The 23,713-nt window shown below is 35.6% G+C and overlaps 1 protein-coding gene across 1 annotated transcript in view; it reads right to left on the bottom strand.

Moving 5' to 3' along the window:
* Positions 1–1,615: 1,615 nt before the first annotated feature.
* Positions 1,616–23,713, bottom strand: part of LOC113230638 (excitatory amino acid transporter 3) — a 44,746-nt gene continuing 22,648 nt past the window's right edge. The window contains exons 3-9 of the mRNA XM_026464640.1: positions 22,794–22,970; positions 12,346–12,437; positions 11,928–12,111; positions 10,378–10,611; positions 8,582–8,773; positions 6,324–6,458; positions 1,616–4,394 (exon numbers count right to left, since the gene is read on the bottom strand). Of these exons, the coding sequence (XP_026320425.1) occupies positions 4,232–4,394; positions 6,324–6,458; positions 8,582–8,773; positions 10,378–10,611; positions 11,928–12,111; positions 12,346–12,437; positions 22,794–22,970 (1,177 nt within the window). The 3' untranslated portion in view covers positions 1,616–4,231. The remainder of the gene's footprint in view (positions 4,395–6,323; positions 6,459–8,581; positions 8,774–10,377; positions 10,612–11,927; positions 12,112–12,345; positions 12,438–22,793; positions 22,971–23,713) is intronic.

Here is a 23,713-nt window from a genome sequence, read left to right as displayed (position 1 = left end):
GTCTCTTGGGATTTGGTTAACAGTGAGGTTTTTAGCTCTTTGCCTTGTAGTCGGCCATAATGAAGCTACGAACTAATATCGGCCATATATACAACAGTTAAAGCTGAAATTGGTTTCGACAGATTCCAAAAAATTCCCTTATGAACAAATATTATTATTATTAGTGTAAAGCGTGAAGCACACAGAGAACGGGTGCGGGTCGGGTCGGGACAGCGGCGGGTCTAATTCGTGCGGGAACGGCCCACGTGCCCGCGGTCGGTATGTTGTCGTCTATATAAATACATGGAATTAAATCCGCCGCGGTCCCGACCCGATACGCGCCCGACACGCATATTTCACGCTTAAATCAAGAATATCGTCCGCAATTTTAAGATGTTTAAATACCAAATAGTGTAGGTAATACACAAAGGTTGTTTTTTGTTATTTCTTAATATTTAATTTCTGCTGTTTATTTACTACATATTTTAGTCTAGTGTACGCTGGCTGTGAAATGTAGAGGCTCAGCTCTATCAATGCAAACAAAACATGGAATTTATACAAACTTTACTTTATTTAGTACAACAAAACATGATTTCGTTCAATAAAATTAATAAGTGAAATGAAATAAGCTCGTTTCTTTACTTTTACAAGTTATACCATTCCATTTAAAAGAAATTCGAACGTCACAAAATTCCTTTAAAAATTGTATTGTAACCCATATAAGTAATGATATAAGTCAAAGTACATTGTATTAAAAATAATTTAAATTTGACGACCTCAGTGGCCCAATTGTTAATACTGTAGGCGCTGGATGAGGTAGTCCCGGGTTCAATTCCCGGTAAAACGAAATTAGAAATGAACTTTTTTAGATTTTGTTCTTGTCTGGGTGTTCTGGGAAATGGCCTGGAGTGAATTCCGTTGCTCTGGTACTATAGTATAGGGAATTCCTTAGTTTGAGACCAGCCAGTTTGTTGTCTGGCACATTATTTAAAAATATTAACATAACCGCTCACGCGATACATGCAGCCGTAGACGCATACCACACCTAGAGGTGCCGGTGATGATTTTATACCGATTTATCGGATATCGAAGTTATAACAGGTAAAAGAACTAATATTAATTGCTATTACGGTAACTACTCTAGCAAACCATAAAGTTTTTAATGCCTGGGTCTGTCGTTTAAAAAAAATAAACAACTTAAAAATACGTCACGACAATCGTGTGTGTTATTGTTTCGGCTGGTGATTTCGGTGTTTATTTATGGAAAACATACCGTAAGTAACGTTTTTTAAGTTTACCCTGAATATAAATGTTTATAGACTATACTTTAAGGAGTAATTTCATGGTAAACGTTAGAACCACTCAAACGGAATATTATCATATTCATCCAAGTACACCAAAAATTTCATTAGTGCTTTTTAAGTGCAGGATTTGCGGTGTATTACTGCATTTTATTTGAGATGTTTTTGTTGGTAGTACGGAGGGTATTTATTTAGCAATGCAGAATAATTATTTTTATTTATAAAAACTTGTATTTAAACTGAATGCTTTTCTAATTTGCGAAACCAAATAGCCGCCATTTTGCTGTAGGAGGAGCGCATCGCGTGAGCGGATAATAAAAAAAATATTATTGGGAAATAAGAATGAAACACGTCGACACAGTAAGTCTTTATTAAAATAATTAACATCCAACTATAACCATTCATGAAGAAATTACAAATAGATTTTTTTTCATATTGCGCTTGGTCTGTTTTTTGGTTCATTTGGCCAGAGAAATGTTAAATCTTATACTATATCTTTTCAGGTTACATAAAGTAGAGCAGCTATTGTTTGGCTGCGGAAGATGGACTTTGTAGGATCCTAGGTACCTACAGAATCAATATTGTCAATTTTCACTTCCAAATTTGTCTGCTGAGTTTGTAAACATTCAAACCGTTCGAACCTGTTGCTCTACTAAACTAAAACTGAGCCAACTACACCAAAAATATCATGCGGACTAGAGCTATTATAAATATTACTCCTACATAAACACGAATACATTATTATAAATCTTTATTAAATCCTTTATAAATATTAAAATCTCTTATCAAGATGAGAATATCCATCGAAATGTTAGGCCTAACATTTACTTACCCTACTTACCGTAAAAACATCATTTGACCAATCAATGAGCTAGCCAAACATCTGTTTTGAAATTAACTAGAACTGTATTAAAATTAACGCACTCAAGATCTCACTTTGCGAAATAACTTACTAAAGATATTTTTAAATCGTTTGCAACGATCGAACAGACACTTCCTTTAAAAGAATTTATACACGTAACGCCACACGTTAACGTATACAAACCGTTAATGCTTTGAAAATTGAACCATACGTAGTACACGCAGAGTTTAAATTTACAATACATATAGAAAAATAGCAGATTGTATACTTTAGTGCGCGGCTCTGCGTACAATAACAATTTCAAACACGTACAAGTGTTCAATGAAATCACTCTAACAACTGGAATGCAACGGTTCAAATAACATTCAAAGTTACACTACATTTCTCTACATATATAAAACCATTAGGTAATGGCATATATACTAATACACAAAATTACGTATGTATATATTGAACGAACATCTACTACTCAATAATACATCCATACAAAAATAGTTAGAGAAAATTCGTCCAAATAGTATGTGTGACGTAGAACATTTTTTAAAATTGTGAAATCAATGCATTCAAGTAGGAATTTACACGATTAAGAAATATATTTTACCAATCATGATGGTAGAAGCAATTAACAAAAATCATAACTTATAAGTATAAAAAACGATTGCTTTAAGTTTTGAAATTAATGAACCTGGAAACACAGACAGCACGGGATGCACGAAAGGAGCCTCCCGTCACGTCGTACCATTCTTTTTCTGTACGTCTTGTGCTCCCTGAGCAACAATCTGCGAGTACCTTGGCAAATCCTTTTACCACGATGGCAAGCGTCATAGTGAGTAAAAAGAAGATAGCGAGTACATCTTGAATAAATATGAAGCTACATTTGAAACTGTTACTGGGAAAATGAAGGAATTAATGTTGTCAATATTATTTTATGGCTTTTTATGACCAATAATAATACATCGAATACAAAGGTGATATTATTGAATTTAGGACTGCTTGACAAGCAGTAAGGGCGCCTTCAAATTAAACGTCACTACTAACTTTTATACTATATTTAGAAGCGCGGCTGCCGCACCACTGACGCGAAACTGCCGAAACTGCAGCACTTCTATAAGCGTCTAATGTGAAAGCGCCCTAACTCGTGCGTTACTAATATGAAAAGCTTTAAGTACAGTAGAATGAACATTATCTGTAGGCTCATCCTAAGCTGCACGGTTACTTTTTAGTAATGGCACATTGAGAACACACTGTCATACTTTAAGCTCTAACATTTATAACATTTACCACAAATATCTATGTATGAATAAATATACGAGTTTTTGGCACATTGAATACATTTAAAATTTAATTCTAAAAAGTTTTCATGTCGAAGAGACAATACAAACTTTTACTTTTTTGGCACTCAAAAAGTACGATTTTTACTTAAAACCGGTTTAATCATAAATTTATGGTAATAAAAAACATTTTGTATATACTTCCGAAATATCAGCAAATTTCATCAAAATCTTAAATTGTGATTACTCTGTCAAAAGATTAATGATGATATGATTATTGTCGAAACGACATAACAAAACCTACAATAACTAACGAACATCTTTGAGAAATCACAATGACACTATTGCATTAACACGTTATTGTCTTTGCGCGAAATAACGTCATTCGCTCGATATGCTTTGCTACCTGTCGTTTAATAAAATGTAGTGTGGAAAATTTAGAACGGCTAATATTATCAATCATGTATCATTAGATTAGTTTAAGTCAAAATTAGCTTACAACTTACTACTACTTTTTTCATTTAAAAAATAATGCAACCTACATTTTTATTTCCAAATAGCAAGAAATCAAACTGACATGTAGGTAGGTACATAATTTTACCAAGAGGCATTTAAATATAACTAGATATAACTGTTTTCTAAACGTGATAGTAAGCACAATACTTTCAAATCAGTTTAACATTCCGAACATAAGTTTCTATTTTTTTTTACTATTTGCAAGTAACTACACGCAAAAACAAAAATTCTTCCACACTACAATTCCGTTGCGTTATTATGAACACAAAATACCGTAATAACGTTTATAAAATTAACGTTATTCAATGATCGCCCTTCTCTAGTTCAGCAAGTTCATGCGCGGGTGCGTGTTCGAGCTCATTTTGAACTGCGCGCGTCTTGTCGATGTCATTCTGCGACAGTGACGTCACTATGATGGCGCCCAGCGCATCGCAAACCACATTGATAGTTGTACGGAAGCGATCACTGAAATACAAAAATGTCAATGAAACAGCTACAGTATGAATCATAATTAGACGTCTAAAATGTAAACTAAGAAATGTCGTGTAACATCATTGTCAAAGTGTGAATGCAGGTGTGCTAAACCTTCTATTTTTAACGGAATTGAAAAAGGAGGAGGTTCTTATGTTTTAATTAACTATTACAAAATATGAACAATGAGCATAAACTTTAACAGCAACACAATAATTTAACAAACGCACTAAGGAGACAAGAAAACAATTGAGTTCGACAAACGAACCAAGAATGACATCTGTGACACCACAAAACGGCGGAATAAGAAATGTTCTTCATCCCGGTTGTGCTACCAGTGTCACAAAATTATTTACGACCTTAAACATAGTCTTTTATTATAATTATTGTATTGAATAAAAATGAACTTAAAATATGTATATTGCAAAATGTGAATTGTTATAGGTTTTATCAGATTACAACTTAAAAAGAATTTCAAACGATTGTTATCGTCCAAAATGGGAAAGTAACATTTAAAATATACTTTTTGTTCGGTTATCTCCAATGTTTACAAAGATTTTGAATCTATAGAAGAATCTAATATAGTAGCGAACCATCGTTTCGTACCCTTGGTACTAACAAAGCCACATGTGATCATACGTCGAAAAAGCTTTTATGACATGAAAGTTATAAAAATAATTTATGAACTACACAAAACAAATTATGTAGGAATATGTGAAATTGTATAACTCTTTTAATTAAGCATAAAAGTTGTCCACTAATTTCGCCTGTAGAACCTTTAAACCTCTCCTGAAAGTTGTCATTTTACAGATGTGGCCTTATTACACTAAGGATTTTTTTTATAATATCAAGTGACGGGACGAACAAGTGGTGCAGCTGATGGTAAGCTACACGCCTGTCCATAACAGTTGGAGTGCCACTCAGCTCTTTAAATCGAAAAGATCTGAGGGGCACTGCCACTGCGCCCGTCACCCTGAGACATAAATTGACAAGTCCCATGTGCCTGTAATTTCACCAGCACCCTTACCCTTCAAAACCGGAATTCAGTAATGCTGACTAACGTCAGCAGTAATCTGCTTGGCGGCAAAAATAGGTAAGGTGGCAGTACTTCCCTGGACGAACTCTGTCACAAGGAACTCTACTGCTACTAAGGATATAAGGATGCAATTTGTAATTCCATCCAGTAGTTAAATAATCATGGACCATGATCTCGTACAGTACCATTATTTGATTAACGTGTAATAAAGTGCCTGCACATTATTTCAGAATCACGAGAAAAAAAGGATGCAACCAACGATTTCTATGCACTAACGTACTACATGCAGCGTATTATACACATACTGAGTTTCACTGATGTGCGGTTCCGGCACAACACTTCATTTAGTTGGTTGTCAAACATGATAGCGGTCGCAGATGCGGTCCCTCGTTCAAAATTAACTTACATCGGTGTGTTGCTCACATTTCGCCATTTAACTAATTGTGTGTACATCAATTTAAAGTTTTAAATTATTCACATTGAATATAACGTAACATCAATTATTTCAACAACTAAAATTTAATTTTATTCTTTTACTTAATTTGTTTTATCTATTTAGTCATTCGTGTGCTTCGATAATGAAAAAATACTTCAAAAAATACCAATACAAAAATGGGAATAACTTTCACAGGTACGCGATTATTCTATTTTGGTTTTCTTCTGTATTATTATATAATGACGATAAACCTATCTCAATATTATCTGCCTGCCTAACTCTTTCCCAACAGGTATAAGCTGTCGCGTCTTTCCACGGTCTTAACACTAAAACAAAACACTACCACTATTGATAGTGTTTGTTTTAGAACATATAGTTTTCGTCAATGTTCTAGTCTATAGATAGATTGAAGTCTTTGGACGCAACATTGCTCGTCATAAAGTTTACTTACAGTAACCAATCAACCGCCAGGATTAGTGAGACGTCCTCAGCGGGGAGATTAACCGTATCAAGCACCATTACCATTGTTACCAGACCCGCCTGTGGAATGCCAGCCGCACCTATACTCGCCGCTGTTGCCGTTACGCTGAAAATTTAAGTATACATTTATGTATCGAGGTTTTAGGTTTTCGCGATTTTCACACATAAAAAATGAAACCATTTTTCGTATCTAAATCCAATTTTCAAACAGACCAACAGTTTGGGCCCTTTACAGGTCCCATAGTCATGACTAAGCTAAACTGGTCAGCCCTTTACAGGTCCCATAGTCACGTCTGACTGTCTGACTTTGTATAAAAAATATACCCCATTTAGATCTCAAAACTGGTTTCATTTCTAAGGATATTTTATGACTTAGAAGACAAGGATACTTATACAATAAAGATAATAATAACGCACACACCCAACATGATGATACAAGTATTTGAATGACAAGAATAATTTATGACTTAGAAGAGAACTATGAAAAATCAGTTAGCCCTTGGGTGCCACGGTGAGTAAGTTACAGTTTCAATTACTGGTATAACTAATAAATTCTGTAAAATATTAGGTTAAATTCGACCTATCAACAAATGGATAACAGGTATAATACAAAAGCTACGAAAACTATGTCCAGACTAAACTCATGTATACACGTAAGGAAGAATGAACAAAACTAAAACATTTAAATTGTAACGTCATTACGGTACTGCGTTATTTTGCTTGCAACAATTTGAAGGCCCAAAGATTCACCACATTCATTATAGTGCAACCTATTCGAACACAAAAGTAATGGAGTAGTTTTTAATGTCAATGTTAATTTATTTATATTATATATAATTTTGTTCAAATTTTGTTGGAAGGTCAATGTTACTATTGTATTCATAGTACAGAGACTTCTCTAGTTTGAGACCAGATTCGTAGTATTCCTAACACTACGAATCTGGTCGTACGTTTTACGAATCAGGGCCACCTCTGATTGGCGAACTACGCTGTATGAAAACGAGCAATATGACATAAACTTTATCTTCTACTGAATAAGGTTACACTTAATATTGACTGTAATGAATATCATGATGTTTTACTGCCATGATATTCATTTATTTTTTGTGAAAATACTCCACTAGTTTATAATAATTATTAATACAGAGATCAAAAACAAAGAAAAGTTCGAGTTAGATCTGACAGGACTCGAACCTACGTCAGTGCCATACCAAGGCAACGAAGGTTATACTTCTTTAAACAAAAAAATATAAAGATCATCAAAGATCAATAAAAAGATCAAATACAAGGAATAAAATAATAGTAGAAAGAGAATTTTTTTTAGAAAGAAGTAGATCAGTGTCAATAATGCATGAAAGAAAAAGGATGCACAGCGTCTGTCTTCAACTTACATGCAGCGTGTGATACGCTATTTCACTGTCACGTAACACGTAGAGATGCTGACTACCTGGAACGTTTGATGATGACAGTGCAGGTGGAGGGAAAGCATCGAGTATATAACCAGAAATAGAGACGAAATGCCATTTCATTTGTTTGAAAACTATTCTGCCAAATCATTCCGGTAACAATTACGCTACGATTGGCCAGCCCGAATTCGAAGCTATTAACGGGTGTCGTCAATTGTTTTACTTCAAATCGACCAGTTTAACTTGAGCTTTGCTATAATGAACTAAAATTGAAAAATTATATATACATATGAAATTCCGGAACGGAAATGATTCCGTTTGTTTTGTAATTAGACTTTTTGGTTTTGCTGTTTTTCCCACACCACCGAACGGAACAGCCTCCCATTGTTAGAGATATTAACTTTATTACAATAAATACAGTATATTTTTGGAATATACGGAGACGTACACACACGTACAGGTAGAGACGTACAGGTTGCTTGTAGGTACTGTACTATTTTAGCGTTCTAATTTGTGATTTCAGCGCCGACGAGAGTTGAAATATAAAAGTGATATAAGGCCCATTTGCCTGATGAATGGATGGCCCTTATTTCGTCTCTATTTCTGGTTATACATATACTCGATGAGGGAAAGAGGTCTAGAGGCAGAAGTTTCAAAAGGTGATCGGATCAGATCTCCGAACTACTGGAGCTACCCGGCAGCGCCGCACTACACCATGCGACTGAGCGCAACCGACCGAGGCAAATTATTGGCTGGATGAAGTGTAGTCATGATCCTCAGCAGTGAAGAACCTAAAAGTGAAGAATACACAGCATCCACTCACCTTACAGCCACAATTTTTCCGAAAGACATTTCAACCTTTCTCAGTTGCGCAATAAAGATAGCCGCCACTGCTTCATAAAGAGCCGTTCCATCCATGTTTATAGTAGCCCCGATGGGAATTACAAAGCGCGTGATACGAGGATCTAGACCCATTTCGTCGCAGCAGCCTATCGTTATCGGCATCGTAGCTGAGCTGGAATCATTCGATATATTATACACATTTATTGTTGGACTTCAAATACTACTAGTACTTATGCTGCATTTTTTTATTACAGAGAAAAAAATACAGTTACTATTCTACACAGAATTATACTTTTTTTTTATTAATTCCCACCGGGTCGACGAAATTTGTCTGCGTGTTCGATCTTTGTATTCATACGTAATCATAAGATCCTTACATGATAATTATGATTATAATGATCCCAAAGTTAGTAACTAAAGCACTTGTGTTATGGAAATCGGAAACAACGGTGGTACCAGAAACACCCAGACCCGAGACAATATAGGTAGTTAATTTTCTAGATGTACCCAGCCGGGGATCGAACCCAAGACCTCAGAGATGGCGACACCATGAAAACCGGTGTACAAGCCACTGCACCGTGTAATGTCTAAAGGATTTATGATAAAGCTTCAAGCGTATTAAGGTACTTAAGTAAACAGGGCTTAAATGTCAATTGACGAAAAGCATATCCGATTGGTTTTCAGGACATGCAAAAAACTTTTTTTTAATAAAAAAAATTTATAACTTGTTCCATTTTCTACCTACTGCTATGGATTCTTTGTTCCTTTATTCTGTTGAACAAGGTAATATTTTTTTTATAAAAAATGTTTTTTGCATGTCTTGTAAACCATGCAAATTACGTCAATTGACATTTAAACTATCGATATGTGTAGGCGTATTTAAGTCCCTGGCAATACACTTAACACATTCGCGCGGGTTACGTATTTACTATGCCGCCCTAAACATTTGTAAGTAACGTGGAACAACATCAAAATATTTAAAAATTTCACAAAGTAAGGCTCAGCTCACACTGGCGCAGAGTCGACGCGTAGCGACACGTCATGTTTTTCGCCTATAGCATATTCATCTCTCTATCATCGCTCTATTTTCCCATTATTAAGGTACAAATTTGTGTTATGCAAATATGGAGTCATGCGTCGATGCGCGTCGCCGTGTTACTTGAGCGCAGTGAGGCGTCAGACTCCACACTGTGATGTGTCGTCGCGCGCCAGGCGTTGAAAAACAGGACGCGACGCGACGCTTCCACTCTGCGCCAGTGTGACTAGAGCCTAAGTAAGCAATACTCACACATATCAATGATCGCTGGTACAAACGTCGGCGGGCGGTTTATAGACCTCAACGTTTATTGACGTCAGTATCATTATTTGTTACATTCATTTAATAGTCGGTAGAAGAAACGTTTATAAACGTTTGCATTAATGTATGAGAAAAATATCTACCACAGCGCGTCAATCGTCAAAAGCACGATCCTCGCGCGAATGTGTTAAGTCGTCAAATCTATTATCTCTTATTCTTCTTTCATACCTCTCACTTAAGTTATTGTAAGTCAAAACACCATTTTTTTACTTTTTAAGTCAAATATATACTTTTTTGCATATTGTATGTTCCATATTTAAAAGTAAAGAAATCACTTAGTGTGATCCTTACTTTCAAACAAGGAACCTATAATATAAATAAAAAACGATAATTAGTATATGTAAATTAAAAATCAAATAATGGTATTTAGACTTACAATAACTTAAGTGGGAGGTATCGTTTCCTTCGTCATCACTTACCTGGAAGCAGTACCAAAGGCAGTAGCCATAACTTGTCCCATCTTCGCGATATACCGGCACGGCAGCTTCTTAGTAGTCAATATGAAAAGAACACTCAAAGTTCCAAAGCCGTGTAAGAACAATCCCAACAATACGGTCATGAAGTAGAGGCCTAGTCGCCCTATCAGTTCTTGGAACGAATCAATTTCCATAATCTTTGCTGTTACCAGGAAAAATACACCCAGCGGGGACATCCTGTAAAACAAAAACACAAACTTCGATAATAATAACAGCATGTAATAACAGAAAATGTATTGAAAATGCGCAGAAGGTACGACGATTAGAGATGTGCAGTGGGTTAAAATCCTCCCGAGGTTTAACCGAATATTAACCCAATGCGCCGGGTTTTAACCTATTTCTTTTAACCTATTTATTTAAATCATGGATGGAAAATCTTATACTAGTAAAACAATATGAAATTTGGCACAATTTCATACTTATTAGAAATGTCGATGTAAAAAAATTTTATAAACGAAAAAAACGGCAATTCCACGCAATACTCACCTTGCAACCCTGTGGACTATCACTTACTGTTAGGGGTGCATATTGCGATTCCATTTTTGTGAAAATCGATTCTAGTGTATACAAATTACCTATTTTTTGTATCGATTCATGTCAATTGACTTTCAAGCGAATCGATTCAGCAGAAAGGCACAATATGTAACAACGCAATTAATTTTTGTAATAACACAAATATTTGGTTGTAAATAGATTTTGTCCTCGATTTCGGGTGTTGATGGATTTTAGTCAGATATAAACCGCCGGGTTAAAACCCGGACGCTTGCCAATCTCTGGTGACAATGAAATATTTTCAAAAATAACGGACACGTTTATCATGATCAATCGTTAATCACCAATGGTTTGCAAGGAACGGTGGAAGAACTCTCTTGATTGGTTAAGTGCATTCACCTCCCGCTCTCTGCCACCAATTACGGGTAACGGATGAGTCTACTCAACATAGAATTTCTAATTTTGCGATGGTAGCTGGTTGGATTTGTTAGTTTCACACAGTTAGCTGTGAAATTTATTTTGTATTCTTGGTATAATATTTGATCTATTATATCAAACAAATTATGTGAAATTTTACAACTTTAGAAATAAAAATATTAGTATTGTTGTTATCGAGTCACTTCGTTCTAAGAATTATATTATTTCTCTCATTGACTTACAAATAAATGGACGACGGGTCTAATACAAAAACCACGAAAAAAATGTCCCAAGTCAACCTATTCGAAATTTAAATTGTAATGTCATCGCAGTATCGCGCTGTCAGTAGAACAAATGAAGACTAAAGCGGAGTGTCGCGCTCTGTATACGATTTTAGCGCCTTACAAGTGCGGACACTTTTTAGCGCGGACCCGACGTCCATATAATTGTAAGTCAATGATTTCTCTCCTGAAAATTTGGCATTTTGCAAATGAGACTTAATTATATCAGTGACGCGATTTAATTACTAATATGAAACAGCTTTTCAAAGTAACATAATATATATCTTTGATAAATGACCTCACCAAATAACCCAACTGGTGATGATCATCATGGCTTCTGACAAGGAGTGAAAAAAGTTCTGCAGCGGTCGACTCTTCTCACCCATCTTTCCGAGCGTGATTCCCAAAACAATGCTAAAACATACCAAACCCAGGACATTACTGCCAGTTTGGTATTCGCCTTCGATCTTGTACGTCTCCAGGTGACCTAGAACAAGTAAAATAGGCAGTAAGAATCCAGAATTAAATCGAAAAGGTATGATTCTAGTTCGTTCTTCAATCTGATTTGTGAAGAGAAGAAACTGATTCATTTGACATAAATCGAACTGACTTCAGCTATTCGGTACACCTGCACCTATCTACCATCAATGTATGTAATACAGACCTATACCAAATAGAGATACATAACTAATTCCTTTCAAAATATATAAATCCTAATTACCTTTGATGGCCTTCGTATCATTTTTGTCGAAAGTAAGCTTGGAGCGATACGTTGCAACTGTAGCTTGCACGAGGTTTTCTGGGAACACATTTCTGGAAAATACAAATATACTTAGTTTTATATCTGACAATTTTTTTAAAGAAGCACAAAGTGATCTTACAAGCGTCAAGGGCATTAGAAGTACCTTTGAAAAGTAATATATTCAAGCTTGTTGAATCACTTTTTATTCATAGTGAAGGGCAAATCATTTATACCAATGAAAAGGTGTACAGAACACCTCATGGCCGAAGAGCTTCCGATGCTTTATGACATTATAAAATTATTTTTGTACTGTAACTAACCATCTTAGTGACCTATTCAGTTTATTTAATGTCACGATGATGTTGTACTATCATGATGTTCAATTATTTTTTGTGAATATACTCCACTCGTTTTGTTATTAATTGAATATCATAGTATTAAAACATCGTGATATTCAATAAACTTCTCAAGGCGACATCTCTAGTCAGCCACTTGTGAAGAAACCTGGCCGAGTGAAGAAAAACTTTCATAGAATTCTCACAGATGTCGCTACAGCAAAAAGTTGTTAAAAACGAAGGACTAAAAACTGCAACAAGCACATAGACGAATTCGTAAATTCTGCTGGTTTGTTCTGTAACTCAGTTGGGAGAGCGTCAGCCACGGTATGCTGAAGGCGCTGGTTCGAAACCAGCCGGATCAAAGGAATTTTTTTTAGTGTTCGATCTTTGTATTAATAATTATAACATCCTAGTGACAAAAAAATCGACATATACACAAAAGGTAATCGACAAAACTGATTTACGATGACTGATCGTCACAACCCTGAAGTGTTCTTCAATATCAACATTCTTATTTTAATGGTGTTGTTGCGAGTAAAGAGATCGGACTAATAATAAACAGCCCCATATCTTCCTACATTAGTTTCGATTACAGTGACCCTCCCTACTGACCCTTAAGGTATACGAGAAGGGTACTATAACCTGTACGCGCACAAGAACCTCATAAGTTCAGGTTCTGACCCCAAATCAGCCAGTGTACAGGGTTGTCACAGACCTCTGTCACTTGACTTCATCCGGTTCTTCGAGAGGCTAATGCCTCGGGTGAGCCGCCCCGGGTGCACGTACAGTATCTTCCCTGTTTTCCAGATAGATACTGGAACTGTAGGTACGCTCACTTCCAGTTGCGCATTGCACAACTAGCGGCTGCCACCGCTAAGCCGTCGACTCTGAGTCCACTACCAAATCTCCTCATTTGTGACGGAGCTGTAAGACACGCTCATTTCCCGACGCTGAAAAACGACGTCTCTCCAGTTCCCAATAACCTAAGCGGCTGCAGGGACCGGAGGATATCTAGCTTATCGTCAACTAGCTCTCCGGGCTAGTGCCGGAGAAGCCAGTTGCAATGTCCTGCGACAATGTCCGGACATAGCTTCCAACTTAAAGGGCAACTCAAGTGCCCCGCGCGTCTCCTCGCTTTAGACCCTCAACTAGACCGCCCCGGCCACACACCACCGGAGCAGACAAACATGTCTATCTCTACAGCTAACCACAAACCCCAGCGAGTCCATACCCAAGTCCGGGTCAACCAGAGACGTTTGCAAAGGCGTATCACTGGCAGAGGGCTTGTACCAGCTAGACCCGCTGGTCTTGGCGTCGAGCCCGTCGTCTCTCCGGAAAACCCTATCGCTCGGGTCGGTAGATAGGAACAACTAATAATAAACAGTGGAGAAGCATCATTAACCAATTCAGATAGGTGCACTTATTGCCACTTTACAATGTACTATTTATGACAATGTGCCAAGCAACTACGACAATGATCTGGTCCCAAACTAGAAACTTCCTTGTGTACCAGATTTTCAGAATTTACTCTAGTACACTATCGAGAACACTGAGACTCGAATCAATTTAAAAAAGTAATTGTCCGAAATAACATTTGCTCGAATTTTTATAATTCGGAAAGTATGAAAACTAACGCGGTTATCACACATTATAGTATAAAAGTAACGGGACTTACTCTCGTAGTATTTTATTCGGAAGCGGTCCGACCAGTTTCAACCATAATCGATGGTCATCAGGGGTTGAGTGCAACGTTCGCGACCGCGTCACGTCTAGCACTAGTCCAGTGCGGTCCGACTAGTTTCAACCATCGATTATGGTTGAAACTAGTCGGACCGCTTCCGACTAAAATACTACGCAAGTAAGTCCCGTTACTTTTATACTATAATCCAGAAAGTAATTTTTCGTGGAAAACTATTTTCTTGGAATATTATAAAACAATCATCATAGGCATACAAAATATTCGAAAATAATAATGGTTTCGCTATACATCGGTCTTCGGGACTTTAAAAACTCCAGCATACATTATTTCGGCCAAATGTAGTTTCGGGTTTCTAATCGGTTACCCCTCATTCAAGGCCAACAATGCAAGCCGTTGGGCTGTTAAGGTCGGCAAATTTAGATGCAAATGTAAAAAAAATAGATACAACATAACGTTGCCTTACTTTCTCAAACACGTTTCTTAAAGCACATAGTAACTATAATGCATTGTATACATTGACTTACAATTATATGGACGTCGGGTCATCGCTAAAAAGTGTCCGCACTTGTAAGGCGCTAAAATCGTATACAGAGCGCCAAACTCCGCTTTAGTCTTCATTTGTTCTACTGACAGCGCGATACTGCGATGACATTACAATTTAAATTTCGAATAGGTTGACTTGGGACATTTTTTTCGTGGTTTTTGTATTAGACCCGTCGTCCATTTATTTGTAAGTCAATGATTGTATATACAAATTTTGCAGGCTAATTTCACATCACATTTCCTTCATTATTCACACACTGGCTTTTACCTACTCTAAAGTAATGCATCTAAATTAACACCCTTGATAAGAAATTTTAAAATAAATAGAAAATTTCACCATTTCCTGAATAAGCACTCTTTGTAAGATACGTGTATGTGGAAGTAAGGCATCGATAAGATTAATTCATTGCTTTATAGAAATTATTATATAATAACTACCTCTGTGACCGAACGGTTACCATGCTGGACTGGAGAAATATTTATATGGCCTAAATTTATTTCTCTCGTGAGTTTGAGTGTAATTTTGTTTGTCTATGTGTGTGTCCATTACACCCGCGATATAGGATTTCCCTAGTACGGGGCTATGAGTGTGTGCATTATTAAATGAGTATAATAAAGCTCCTTGTGAAAGAGTTCGTCCAGGGAAGTACCAATTTCTGCCGCCAGGCAGTAATGTGAGTAGTACAAAATTACATCTACCTATAGAGTAGTAGAGTGGCAATTTGAATATAAATTCTATTAGTAAATTGTATTTTTAACGATATGATTGGCGTAAGTAGTGAAGAAAGTATTTTGCAGATATGGCCGTATTACAATAAGGGTGCGAATTTTTTGTTAAAACGACTCTTAACAACCGTCGTTCTTGATTTAAAATATGGATTATCTCGTATAAGGAACAACGAGATCCTGTCATGGCTTGCAATATTGTGTCATCAAATTATCCAATTTGTGGTACCCAATGCCAGCGCAGTAAACCCGTTACGTCACACCACCTGCTATTACGCTCGCAATCTGTCACAGCATTGTCTTGTTTGATTGATACTCTTTTAGGGTTCCCGATATAAAAAAACTATAGCCAAAAGAAGTTACTTGAGGTCAACGGGGTTAAATGATTCAACAATTGTCCCGGCCTCGATTCCCGGGTCGGGAAAAATATTTGCATGGCCTACATTTATTTTTCTCGTGAGTTTGTATAAATAAATGAATAATCATAAAAATAAAAATCTTTTATTTTCAGACACCATGGTCCATAGTTTGTTAGTAAGCAACATTATACTATATTAGTAACAACTGACTGTAAGGTGAATTTATGGTGTATTGTATATGAAGTGTACATTAAAATTGTCAAAATATACAAAATATATGATAAATATATATATAAAATTCACTGGATTAACAATAATTTAGTCGAAAGTAAAAATTCAAAATACTAAAATTTACATTAATAAAATAACAATTAAAATTCAAATTAGCTAATAAAACAATAATAATTAACATGAACAAAATTAAAATTTTAGAAATTACATGTCATAGGGAAATCCAATTTATGGTTGTCAACCTATGTGTGTGTTTATGCCATCCGCGATACAGGGTTTCTCTATTGCGTAGTTGTGAGGGAGCTCGGTAATTGAGGAGCGTCGGAACTAAATAAGTAACATTTTTACTTTTTCTTTTTTTATTAATTACTGAACGGCAGTTTTTGTTCGTTTCTATGAATAATTTATCCAACCCGAAGATCTAAAAATACATTTCGAAGGCACGGATCGGAACACTATGCGACAAATCCTTCCTTTCAATGAGACTAAATTAAATTATAATCGAAATTTATTCGCATTCGTCGGTTTATGGTCAGGCAACAATTGTAGTTGAAATTTCACACATTACTCTGCTTTAGAAGATATATTTTTTATACGTCACAAGCAGATAGCATAAAATAGAATAGAAAATAATTTAAAACTCAGATAAGTCCATTGCACCACCAATATGCCATTGAATTATTCGTAAATTCGTACCTTTCATATAATAAAGCCACATGTGATAATACTTACGTCAAAACGGTACCTTGTCGTTTTACCGCGTGGTCTATTATAACGAAATAATCATTTCCATATCTAGTCGTTTTGCTACCAAGTCATTGTAAGTTGCAATCTTTCTGCAGAGGTGGTCGTTTTGCGATCTAGTCCTTATGCTGATGAGGTCATTTTGAAGATGTAGCCATTATGATACCGACCCGTCAAAAGGGGTGTACTTTCATCACATGGGAGTCATAAAAATAACACGAACTACATGAAGGAAATTATGTGTGTGGAAAATTTTATAGCTATCCTACATGAGCATAAAAAGGTTATAGACTAAAAAGTTGTCATTTTGCAGATGTGACCTTGTTACAGCAAGGGTGCGAATTTGTTATTGAGCGTGGCAGTGTTTATGGAAATGTGGTCAACATGAATTTGCTTTAATGGGTCGATTTTAGTGAAAGACAAGGATGTCATAAGTCTGTATAATTAACCAAAAAAGGAAAGGGTTCTAAATCTAAGTGTTCATTGGATTTCACCCACTTTATACTAATTGATTTCAATAAAATTTGGCAAATATATGTAAATTATACAAACTTTTGACATATGGTTTTTTTATATAAATAATAAATAAATATCGCTTATTTCTCCTTCCACAAATAGTATCAAAACTAGGTATTTACTAAAAAAACATAGTACATTTGTGGAAAGCTGGAGCTTAAACCAAATAAAAAGATTTTGTATTTTATTTTCTATAAAAACGTTATGTTAGTTATTATCGAATGACTTTCATACCCGCTAAGGTCAATTTACTAATTAATATTGTTGTTAATGTTGCGTAGTGCATCTAATTTCTGAATATTTGTCAACCCTATCGTAAGTGTGGTGTATGTATGTAGGGCGAAGTATAAATAAACCCGGCCTGATGAAGAGTGACGAGCAGGGAACCGGCGCGGGCGCTGCTTCTCTGCAATTGACTCTAACTACATACCTGTCTCTACCATTAGTTTGCATTGATTTAACATTCATAATATAATTGTAAGTTTCACTTATTAAAATTTTAAATTAAGGAAGTCACGATACTTGACCACCAGATTTTCAATTATTTTTGTGAAATTACTCCACTAGTTAGTTATAATTATTAATACAAAGATTACAAGGATTCGAACCAACATCTTCCAGCAAACCGGTGATTGTGAGTAAAGATGAAGAAAGTGGAATTAGCTCGAAAAGAGATCTCTTCCAGCCCATCCAAGGAGGTGAGAGCAAAGGTGCAAGGTGGAGTAACTTGTGGTGGAGTACTGTGACAGTCAAATGCAAACACGCGACTGCATCGATACAAACGCGCGATTGCATCGATGCAATCGCCTATAGATCCCAAGTGTAACGATGCAATCGCGCATTTGCATCGCGGCTTAAAATCAGGCGAGTGTAACCAACCGCTTTAAGTGCTACGTCGCGTCACTAAAATGGTCAATACACAAACGCACTAACCAAGCGTAGTCTGAGAACATAACGTTCTTTTTACACAAGCATTTTTTTATTGACTTTCCGCTATGAAACTAAAGGTTTATTTACTTTGATAAATATAAATTAATATGATGTGAAATTATTATGACGTTAAATTATAATTCTATTTTTTTATTTTTGCGATTATTTTGAAGTGTTCTTTTAGTTTTAGTATATAAGGCAAATATTGGCTGACAAATACTAACAGTACTGGGGGCCTACCACAACCTCTTAAAACAATATTACTTTAACCTTACATTGACTTTTCGTACCATGATGCGCTAAAAGTAAGCCTATTATAATGTTAAAACTATGATATTTTATTGGCAGCTTTGTGACCATTCATTCACTCAGTTCATACTATGACGCGACTTTGATATTAAAGTAATATTGTTCTTATGTGAAATTTAGCAATCTTAAAATAGTTACACGGATGCAATGGAAACAATATTATTTTCGATTTTATTGTCTAAATATTGATTTGTAATGATTAAAAGTTAAGTTAAACTTATTTATTTACATATATCTCTTCAATATTTTGTTTATTTTTTTATTTAATAGTACATAGGAAATAATTTCTCGTTAAATAAAATACGCGATGTTTATTTCGTAAAATTATGACAGCGACGTATATATGCTCCTTGGCGACACTAACAGTTGACACTAGACTATAATTCCGACTTCACAACATAACAATCAAGCTTGTTTTATTTATTTTTCTTCATGAAAATGCGAAAAAATAATTGAAAACAACATAATATTAATAAATTTCATTATTACATACTTTTCTTTTTGTGATAGTTGAAACTCTCCGAATGTAAATAATATATAAGTACTCTAACATTATACTACGATATGACAATTCGGAACATCAAAAAAGAAAGAGATGGCATTATACAGTTCATATAGCGTTATTTTTTTCTTATTTTTAGTAAGAAATAGACAATATTGGGAAATCATTCGTTCTTTCGAAATAAGATTGTTTTTTTAAAAGTTATGGTGGGCCCCCTGGCTGTTTGAATTTGTCTAGGTCATTCGAAGTGAATTATAAAACTAAGTACTTTTTACTCCATAAGGTTTAAATGACTATAATTATAGTATATTATAATATTGACGTACTTTTAGAGCATGAGAAATGAAATAAACGTTTTTATTGCACCTTTGGTATAACAAGGGCACACTGCAAAAACGACAATTTTTCAGTAGAAAGGTCTATAGATTCTACGAACGAAATTAGTCGATAACTTTTTATGCTTAAATTGAAGAGATTAAGATAAAAACACTTTTGACGTATGATCACATGTTTCTTTACGAATTCTATTATATTTTGCTACTTTTTATGGTTGTTTGTTTGTTTTATAGGTTGTTGTTGTTCGTTAAATTACTCTGTTCAACAAACACTGAAACCCGACATAATGGTATTACAGTTTATAAAAAAAATATAACATTTAGTTTTTTGTTCTTTACCTCTAGATTTCATCCACATTAGTAATGAATGCATTGAAATGTCAATACTATACACGCTAAGAGAATAAGTATATGAAGATTTATCTACTAAACGCGCAGATTGAATTATGGCATATTAAATAATACCTTTGTTTGCAGGATGCCCACGCGTCTTTTATTCGTTTATTTTCAAAGTCATAGACGTAAACTCTATGCTAAATTTCTGCACCGGCAAAGTGGTCGTTTATTTGATTTAATGATATTTAAGTGATTTTATTGTATGTAAACAATTCTCATCTTCAACATGTTAATGACATCGCCTTTTTCGCTTACGTTTTTGAGCTACCGAGACCGATTACCATACCATCATACCCTAAATCTTTATTCAGTCTATCTTAATTGTAATTAAAATTAAATTATTATGAAAATTAATTTTGACGACTTCAGTAGCCTAACGGTTTGCACATGCGACTAGACGAAACTGAAATCGAAATTTATCGGATTTGTCGGTTTTTGTTTGAAATTCCTTAATTGATATCTTGAATAATATAATAATGATAGCCGAATAAGAAACTTTTCACTAATTTATATTTCATTGACACAATTGCATTTGTGTTGCATGGAATTGTTCCCTACTTCCCAAAAACATCTCTATAAGAGCGCTAGTACGGCGTTAATCGTTTATTGCAGCTCTTAGAGCACATTTATACTACTCTTGTGAAGTTGAAATGGAGCCAAGAGTGCATGAAATTGCGCCCAAAACAACGCAGGCATTTCTACATGCGAGACTATTTATTAAAAAGTAGCTTTCCATACTTATAGGTTACGCATTTAGGCAGTGAAAACTTTATATTTTAATTCAATTCTGTATAAAATTATTTAGAAAGCTTTTATTTTTCTAACACGTACGTGAGAAGCAAATATAATTACAGATAGAGAGCTGATTTTATTGCTTTCTTCAATCTTCATAGATTATACTAAGTGCCACTCTACAGTGTTGCCATGTCTCATCAGTCACATGTAACCTGAACAAAAAGTGACTATTGGTTAAGTAGATTTTTCAACTGTTTAATTAAGTGACTTAAGTCTCGATATTCATGAGACCGAAAACATCAGACTCGAGTCTTGAATTTTCATGGCAAAAAATTTGCAGTGGTCAATTTGGAAACCGGGAACCGGATTAAGCCGGAGGAAGAGTCGTGCACTTAACACGCACCGACTGGTCATTTTACAATTCAGAACCAATTGCTCTGATCTTACCCAATAATTCTATATAAGCGGTTTGCTAATAATTCTATTTATAATTTTGTATATGTTGCTATGGAAGTCGGGGATTTGCGATGTTGACAAAAATATCGATATTGTTCATCACAGTGTTTTCATCAGTAACCATCAAACTAGCGATGCATCTGCAATCGATAGATTAAACAAAGCGATGAAACGTTAGAATCCCTGCAATTTCCCCACATAGTAAAATTCCCAGCAATTTGGGAAAATCCCCACAAATTGGCATCACTGCAGGTCATAAGTTGGATAGAGGCAACATGGTGAAATGGCGATATATCAACCCGACTCAAAACCATTGTGCTTGCGGGCTCTCCACACAAAGTATGTCTCACTTGCTCTCGTACCCACTGTGTCCGACCAGCTGCACCCGCGAAGACCTGCTTAAGGCAACAGATAGGGGCATAGAGATAACGCACACACTTATAGCCCTGCACTAGGGAAACCCTGTATCGCGAGTGTCATGAACACACACATAAGTAGACAATTACAAATTGCAAACACTGGTTTGGTAGTTTATTAGTTTTTGTCATTGACTTTACAAGAAGAAAAGAAGCCAAAAAAATCATCGAGACCCTCGAAATTCCCGAGACGAAAGCCCTATAATAGTTCTAGTGCGTACGTCTGGTAGCTTAGGAAATAATCGGACGACATACAAGTAATTCCAGAGACACTGCAACGTGTTGCATTACATCACTCTCTGACCCGATAGTCAATTCCTTTAATTGCCGGGGCATAATTATAAGGTATCATGTTTTGTAGAATTCGCGGCCTGCGACGTTGCGAGATCACAAGTGTTATATGATATCCTTAATTTAACCATCCGGCCTGGAATTAGATGCAAAATGAAGTGATGCGACGCAAATTCATTAGGAGAGGAATTTTACCTTATGCCTTAGTCTTCGTATTTGGTGTTGCTATCTAAATGTGCCAACAAATTGCACCATTTTTTGACGATTGACACGTGTGACTAAAGAAAATGAGCAACAAACGATCGATATCGTATTTTTTGTCGATCAACGTGTGTGGTCAGACAAAATTGAATAAATGTGTTAAAAACAGACAATCGATACCTCAGAAGTGGTCTCATTTACATTTGAAGAAAATATCCCATCTCCAAGGGAATGAATCCAGTTTATTGTATTTCATCCATTTTCTGTTAACCGATTCCAATAAAACATGATGGTCACAGAATATCAGGGCCGGTCTGTTTCCCTGAGCAACCCGGCACAAGCTGAGTTGAGTTGAGCTGAGAACCTTTTTGGTTCTCTGGGTATTTAGTTTAAGCTACATTAAAAGTTTTTTCTTTTTTGTAACGAGATCAAATAAATATCTTTTCTTTCTTTCTTTCTGAAACTTGGCTAATAATAGTAATATACTGATCAGCAAATTTTGAGGTCGGTTTTTTTAATAAAGAAGTTATAATTCTTCTTATTGTAGATCGACGCGTGTCGATCGTCAAAAAATCGAGCAAATGTGCAGGCACCTTAATAGGATATTAACACAAGGGCACAATAACACATTGAGACATTTAGTGCTGCACCAATAACAGATTTTTTTAAATCGGTGAACAATTATATGAAGGTAACTTACCTGATCAAATCGAGCAACGTGTCAGTAGTGAGCGTCTCCTTTTTGATCACTTTAGTGACATTCGGTTGTTTGTAGTCAGGATCCTTGCCAGGCTTGATGGTGGTGACCAGAACAATGCCGAGCATAACAGCGCATACCGTTGTCGTCATGTAGTACACAATAGCTCGAAGACCCACCCTGTAGCGTGAAAAAAGAATTAATGATATCTATTGAATATCACGATGTTTTATTACCATGATTTTCATACATTTTTTAGGAAAATACTTTACTAGTTTGTTCCCATTATTGACATAAAGTTTTTTTATGATATTAAGTAACGGGACGAGCACCTGCGCCTGGTGGTAGGCGACACGCCTGTCCATAGCAGTTGCATTGCCGTTCAGAGCTTTAAATCACAAAGATCTGAGGGGCGCTACCGCTGCGCCCGTCACTCTGAGACATAAGTTAATTAGTCTCGTGTTACTCTTCAAAACCGAATCACAGTAATGCTCATATTTATTGCTTGACGGCAGAAAAACTTTTTCTGCACAAGGAGTTCTACTACTTTTAAAGAAGTCGAGATAGAAAACAAAGAATCCTTCGATCTAACTGCATTCGAACCAGTCTCTATTGTCATACAGTTAAAGCCGTTAAAAAAATACAAATTATACAAAGAACACCAACAAACATAAAAGATCTTTATTTTGGTTTTTAGTGACTTTTCTACAGTAGCGCCATCTGTGAGAAATCTATGAAAGTTTTTCTTCACTCAGCGATGTACCTTTACAGCTGCCAGCCGCTGACAAGTAATGTCACTTTAAATTGTAATGTATGTAAATGTAAACTTTTTATTGAAATTCAGAATGCTTCACCACCATGATATTCATTTTTTTTAATTACTCCACTAGTTATAATTATTAAACAAAGATCGAACAGTACTT

The sequence above is a fragment of the Hyposmocoma kahamanoa genome, unplaced genomic scaffold, assembly GCF_003589595.1.
Source record: "Hyposmocoma kahamanoa isolate Upper Pololo Valley unplaced genomic scaffold, ASM358959v1 64, whole genome shotgun sequence".
Classification (NCBI taxonomy): domain Eukaryota; kingdom Metazoa; phylum Arthropoda; class Insecta; order Lepidoptera; family Cosmopterigidae; genus Hyposmocoma; species Hyposmocoma kahamanoa.
The sequence above is the reverse complement of the archived record's forward strand: the minus strand, read 5'-3'. Positions and strand labels throughout refer to the sequence as shown.